The sequence below is a fragment of the Gavialis gangeticus genome, unplaced genomic scaffold (genome assembly GCF_001723915.1).
Source record: "Gavialis gangeticus isolate Ggan-Ray unplaced genomic scaffold, GavGan_comp1, whole genome shotgun sequence".
Lineage (NCBI taxonomy): Eukaryota > Metazoa > Chordata > Crocodylia > Gavialidae > Gavialis > Gavialis gangeticus.
The window spans coordinates 10990444-10997530 of NW_017729025.1; the positions used below are offsets into that span (position 1 = coordinate 10990444).

The following is a 7087-nucleotide window of genomic DNA, read 5'->3' on the forward strand; positions in this document are numbered from 1 at the left end:
GGGCAGGATATAAACCCAGTGGGCCCCTTGCTTCAGTGAAGTTGCCATGTGTAGCATTAGATTTACTTATCATCAGACATAGGGTCTTGGAGCAATGGGAGCTGATCTGGTATCCGTGCCTAACGTTACAGTGCAAAGGCTTTTGTTTACTTGTAGTTGTAACTGGGCTGGGTTGAAGGTTGCCAGTGCAGTGTTATCCTTGGTAATGAGGTGGTTTCTGTCCTGATTGTATAGTGAGACTCTGTTTAACTGGAAAATACCTGTATGCTAACTAAACTTGAACCTAAACTTCTTTTGTTCTCAGGAAGCAAAGTGTGGTGACTACAATGCTGTCATAGTAGAAGTCTCGGGAGAAGCCTTTTATACTGGAACAGCAGTCTACACTGCGGAAGAGGAAGACCCTCTGAAATATGGATTTCTCATAAAGTGACCTTCTTAGCCCTAATGCAGTAGAAAGCATTTAAAGAAGAGATCAAAAGCATGGTCTCTTTTCTGCGGGGGAAGGAAATCTCACAATATTTACCCAACCTTATAGTCTGAATAGCTTGCTGCATCTCTGGACAGTTGAAAAATAAATTGATTTAAATATCCTAGAGTAGAGCTAGAAGACTTTAGTGGTATAATGATTGCTATTCACTATAGAAGAATATGGTCTGTAATCTCTTTACATAGCACGAACATAGATAATGCAAGTCTATTTGAAACTGCATTTATTGTGCTTTGTAGGTTTGTTTGTTCTTTGTGCATGTAGTGCTAGACTAGTAAAGAAAGCAGGGTTTAAAGGAGCTTTTTAAAAAATGTTACGTGCCTTTCCTAAAAACATAATGTACTTAGCCTCATTATCTCAGTGCAGAAATTCTATTAAATTTGTGTTTCAACCTCCTATTTCTCCTCTTGATTCAGTTTTTGTGACATGCCTTCAGTCCCCAGTAACTGGTTCCCAGTACTTGGTTTGGATGGTTTATTTTTCATTGACCTTCTCAACTCTGACCATGGCACCATTCTTTTCTGAAGCCTCAAGTTCCCAGTTCATTCTTGTTCAGATCTGTCCACAAGTTTTCCTGCTCGCATTATGTATCACCTCTCTTTTCAGTGCTTCCATTGATTTTTCTATCTCCAAGTGTATCATAGTTAAGCTCCTTGTCCTCGTCCTCACCCAGTAGACCCCGCTACTCCCTGCCCGATTACTACTCCTACTCCTATTTACCATGTCTCCACTTTCTGGCTATGGATCTATTAGACTGCTCCTGCACCTGAAGGAAGTTAATTGTTATTCTTTTCATTCCATACTTCCTTCAGCATCTTGTTCTTCCAGCAATAATCCTTCCTTCCCAATAATGTTATCAGCATCTCCAGGCATGTTCTCTGGTGTCCCCCTTTGTTTTTAGATCGGAAGACCTTGGGAGCAGGGACTTACCTCTCTGACATGAAAAAGACAAAGAAACGATCAGCAAAACCCTTGATTTTTGGCAGGACCAAGATTTGTCCCGCTATTTGTAAAATGCTGCAGGTGACTGTAGCGCTATGCAAAAGGATATGGAATCCGCCATGGCTTATTATGTGCTTCAGCAACAGGAAATGTTCTAGGGAGGAGGACTGCTATGAAGAAATGGGATCCATCTGACCTCAACTGGAAATAGCATCTTGTGCCAACCTACTAAGGAGGGCTTTAAACTAGGTTCCATTGGGGATGGTGAGCAAAACCCTCCAGCAACAGGAAACAATCCAGAGGGGAATTGACCACAAGAAGCAGCTTGCTCTAAGAGAGGGCCAGAGAGCCACAGGACAGCAACAAGCAGCGCAAAAGGGAAAGTGATAGGTCAAAATGCAGAATATATCTGATGTGTATATATACAAATGCAAGTATGAGGAATAAACGAGGTGAGCTGGAAGCTGCAGCCTGTGAAAAGAGGTATGACCTGATTGACATCACAGAGACCTGGTGGGATAGCTCTTATGACTAGAATGTCAACACTGCGGGTTTTATATCAGGGTCCTTTCTTTCAGGACAGGGTTGGGAGAAAAGGTGGTGACGTTGCCTTGTATGTGAGGAGCATACAGACTTGTTACCTGGGTTAGGAGGAAGAAGATAGAGCAGAATGCATTTGGGTGAAGATGAAAAGTGAAAGATGTGGCACCTATGTAATTATGGGGGTTTATAATAGGCCACCAAATCAGGAAGAGGAGGTGGATGAGGCAGTCTTCCAGGAGATGACCAATCTATCGAAAAGCTATGGGATGGTCATGATGGGAGACTTCAATTTTCTGGACAACTGCTGGAAGAACAATACAGCCAAATATAAAATGTTGAGCCTAGCTTGTGTGGAGGACAGCTTTCTGTCCCAGAAGGTTGAGGATACAATTAGGGGATCACCTGTCTTGGAACTTCCCCTGACCACGAGAGGAACTGGCAGAGGATGTGAAGTTGATGGGCAACTTAAGAGGAAGTGATGACATGGACAGAGATGGAGAAAGCATGAGGTCAGCAAAATTAGGGCACTAAATTTCAAAGAAGAAAATTTCACCTGATAAGGCATTAATAGGTTTGGTGCCATGGGAAGATAGGCTGAAGGATAAAGGCACAAAGGAGGGCTGGGAGCTTCTAAAGGGCAATATTGGAAACCCAACAAAAAACAGTTCTGGCATGATGGCAGCACAAAAATGACAGCCCAATGTGGCTGCACAAGGAGCTTCTAGGGTAGTGGTTTTCAACTTCTTTCATTTGCAGACCTCTAAATAATATTTTGAATGGAAGTGCACAGACCCCTTTGAGTTGTGAATGTGGAAACTCATACTTTTGTTTGATTTTAGTCCTCTTTTCTAGACCCTTTAGACATAGTCCGTGAACCCCCAGGGTCCACAGACCACAGGTTGAAAACCACTGCTTTAGGATGTCTCAAATGCAGAAGAAGCTCCACCTGGCATGGGAGAATAAAAACAAGACGAGGAGGCTCTATAAGTATGTTGGCAAGAAAAGAAAGACCAAGGAAGAAGTGGGTTCATTATTAACTAGGTGGGGGGAATCTTTCAACAGAAGATGCAAAGATGGTGGATCTATTCAACAGCTACTTTGTTTCAGTCTTCACAAAAAAATGAAGCTGCAGCCAGTTACCTAATAAGACTTATTTGGAAAAGAAAGGGGACAAGCTGAGGGAAAAGATAATAAGAGATGGTCAGGCAGCTTTTGATGGGTCCGAATGAATTCAAGTCAGCAGAGCCAGATGAGCTTCATCCCAGATTACAGAAGGAACTGACAAAGGAGATCTCAAAGCCCTTGGCAATAATATTCATGCAGTTGTAGGGGATGGCCCTTTTCCAGCCCTCTGGTACCTCACCCATCAATCAGCGCTTCTCTTAAAAAGGAGGACCCAGGGAACTACAGAATTGTTAGCCTCACTTTATAGGAAAAGCTTCTTCACTGTTAGAATAGTGAGGCAGTGGAATAGCCACCTAGGGAACATGTGGACTCCCTGTCACTGGAGATGTTCAAGAAGAGGCTGGACAGGCACTGGTTGGGGATGGTCTAGGTGTAACTAGCTATGCCTATGCTCTACTGTGGGTATTTCCAGTGCTTCTATGCTTTTCTGGTTGCTGTGTAGGCCTGGAAATGACACTGGCGCTATGGTCCCCCTGCTTTACCTCTAGCAGGTTAGGGTGTTGTCTTGTGTCAGGGTTAACTATAGTTTTGTTAAGAAGTTAGACAGTCGATTTGTATAGGATGGGTTGGATAGGGAGGTCCTGCCTCAGGCAGGGGGTGGACTAGATGAGCTGTGGAGGTCTCTTCCAGCCTTACTTCTCTCTGATTCTGTGATATCCTACTTATTACCTACGTACTAGTCCCTGTCCTCTTCTGCAAGCTGAATTTGAATTGTACACGGCAAGATCCTATTCTATCCAAGAAGCATGAACTTATTCCAATCTCCTAAGAGTCCATGAAATGCCAGTCAGTAGAAAAGATATGTGGGTCCTCCTTGCTGCTTTGTCTGACTTCAAGTTTAGAAGAGAGCATGCTGCAGAAACATTAGTGTTCATGGTTTTTCAGGGGCTTCAGCAAGGTAAAATAGGATTGTACTTGGATGCCTTAGTATTACTTTGCCTGATGGATAGAATAGGATCTGGTCCCAAGGGTGCAGAATTGCTGGGCCAGACTGGAAAAACTTGTGGCAAGTTGATTTAAAAAGTGTACTAGCAAAGATGAGTAGTGCGATCATTACTGTAGCACCTTGTTGTTTGGATGAGTCTGTTTTTCCATTGACTTCCAGGTGGGATACTGGCCATACATAGGTGCCTATAGGAATTGTCAGTGGGCTTTTTGCTTTGGCAACCAACCAAGAGAGCAAAGACAACTAGCAAAAAGGGGATGAAGGGCCATAATGCAGAAACACCTTGCCAAGAAGTTTCATTATTGATAGTTTCAGCAGAAACAAATAGTTACCACTGCTCATAACGCAGAGTTAACATCCACTGAGATAAATGGGGCAGTTCCAGCCTCTGTTCATTTCAGGATACCTCTGGGTACAAGAAGACAACTCCACAACATCTTATACTCAGTGTTATTTTCAGAACCTCAAGGACAGAAAACCTATTTCCCATCTGTCTCTTCTTGCTCTTTAAATCCACACAAGCCTTAGAAGATGGCTTTATCTTTTTAGTCTCTAGAAAGTTTTAAACCCCTCTTAAATCTGCTGACATTTTAGTAAATGTTGGATAGTTTTAATTTAAGCCTCTTGGAGGATGTATACTTTTAATTACTCTGAGATGGTGTATTCTTGTCATATGGTAGATATAAACAAAGTGAAGAATTACTAAAACCTTGAGGCCTGCTCTGCCAGAGAGAGAGAGAACACAAAATGTAAGTCTAAATCAATATGGTTATATTAACCACAACCGCTTCCAGCGATCCATATAAAGGCTTTTGTTGTTGTTCTTAAGTTACTTGAGAAAAGTGTTGGTATAGATTTAATCCTATGCCGGAGCCTTGTGCAAGGCTTACACTAGTACAACTTGACTCTGTAGTAACAACTTAAAACTACCCTGGAGTGGAGGGGGCTAAAAGGCTTATTGAGTAAGCAGGTTCCTGGACTAAGAGTTGACAGGGAATCTCTCTGATTCTGTGATATCCCAGGATCAGTTGTGCCTACATAGCTCCCTGCTTAGCATGATGCCTGTTCGGGGTCACGATTCTGAGACCCCTGACTTGCCCTGATTGCACATGGGTTTGGGGGTGTGGGGACAGGATACTGGCACCTAAACATTTAAGTGTGTGGATGTTGGAGTCAGAGGGTACTTTTGATGAGAATAATTTACTACCGTATTTTCTCACCTACAACATCCACCTTTCCCCCCAGAATAAGCCTCCCACCCAAAAAATTGGGGTGCATGTATAAAGCAGGGAAGCTGACTTTCTGCCCAGGATAGAAGCACCCTGCTTTGATTCCTGCTCCACCATGCATCAGCTGTGACAGTAGTATTCAGGCAGCTGAAGGAGTCAACTGACTTAATGGTTCATGTTCTTCCAACTCCAGAGATGTTAACGAACATCTCTTCTTTTTAATAGTTTGGATGTATCACTAATCAAGCTAAACTTTCTTTGAGCAGCTTTGCCGTCTGCCAGCTGCTCCTGGCCCCTCTTTGTATTTCACAGACCTGGAGACTCTTCCATCTTTAAAAAAAAAATCAGAGATGCACCCATGGACACCTATCTTCAGCAGCAGCAAGGGTTTAAGCTTCAGTTAATGAGGAAAGGGAGAGCGAGTTAGCTGAAGATTGGGCTCTGTCCCTGGTCCATGCAACCATAATGCTGGAAAATGCTTTTCTTTCATTCTGCCTTTCAAAAACAAGGCATGTATTATACTCCAGGGCGTGTTGTCTGTTAGAAAATAGTGTATGCTTTGGCCACAATGTGCCCAGTAGGCAGCAGCTGGGAAGATCACAGGGCTGTAGGAAAGGAGACATGGAAGGGACCTCATGAGGTCTCATCTAGTCCATCCCTCTGCTCTTGTGGCAGGATCATCTCTGACTAATCCATCCCAGTCAAGAGAGAACTGATGCAGAGCTGTACTGGTGTTACTGGGGGTGGGCTGGTGTACTGGTGAGGCTGTGTGCAGGGTGGAAGAGCTCCGTCTGCTAGGAGTGTTGTACCGCTTGTGCTGTAATAGCTGGTAATCTGCAGCCAGCGTACACTGCGCCCTGCATCCCCGCGTGGCAGCGATCGTGGGGGGGGACATTACCTGAGCCCAGCAGGGGATCCCAGTGAGGCTATGTGCATGTGTACAGGGAGAGGTTCCTCAGCAGCCCGTCTCTGAGGATAAGCAGGGTTTGGTGGTCCTAGACCACCTAGTGGTGACCGGTCCCAATCCCCACCCCGTTGGGGGATGAAGTCTTGGCTTCCTAGAAGAAAGGCAGGAGGAAGTGCTGGGTTCCCTTAGTCCTGGGTGCGTGCGTGTGCGTACTTGCGTGAAGCAGGGTGGGCGTTCCAGTTGTGTGTGTATGAAGGGGGTGCTGCGAGTGTGTGTGTAAATATGCATGTGTATGAAGGGGGGAGTTCCAGCTGTGTGTGCATACGTGTTCCCGGTCATGTATGTGTATGTACCTGAAGGGGGGTGGTCCATTTGTGCATGCATACACGGATGGAGTCTCTAGTTGTGTGTGCGCGTTCACATGCAGCATTTCACACTTGCCGGTGTATGCTTCATGTGCGTGAAGGACGAGCGTCCAGGTCCGTGTGCGTGTGTCCGAAGGGGTGGCTGTTGTGCGTGTATACCTATAGGAAGGCTCCAATCGTGTGTGTGCATGCATGTACATGTATGAAGGGGGGGTCCAGTCTGTGTGCCTGTCCAAGTAGCAAGGGGATTCCTGTCATGTCTCCGCGTGTACGTCTATGGGGGAGGGTCCAGTCGTCTGTGCCCCTGCCTACCTACGAAGGGGGATTCCCGTCATGCGCGCATGTCCGTGTACGAAGCGGCAGCCGGCCCAGTCGCGTGCGTGCACGTGTGCACACGTAGGAAGCGGCGGGCGCACACGCCAGAAGCCGGGAGTCCCGCTCCCCGCTCCCCCGCGCGCTCGACGGTTGGCGGTTGGGCAGCGC

At 45.5% G+C, this 7087-nt stretch overlaps 1 protein-coding gene across 1 annotated transcript in view; it reads left to right on the top strand.

The window, feature by feature from the left end:
* L3HYPDH (trans-L-3-hydroxyproline dehydratase) overlaps positions 1-885 on the top strand; it is a 24023-nt gene extending 23138 nt beyond the window's left edge. The window contains exon 6 of the mRNA XM_019519884.1: positions 305-885. Within this exon, the coding sequence (XP_019375429.1) occupies positions 305-430 (126 nt within the window). The 3' untranslated portion in view covers positions 431-885. The remainder of the gene's footprint in view (positions 1-304) is intronic.
* Positions 886-7087: the final 6202 nt, after the last annotated feature.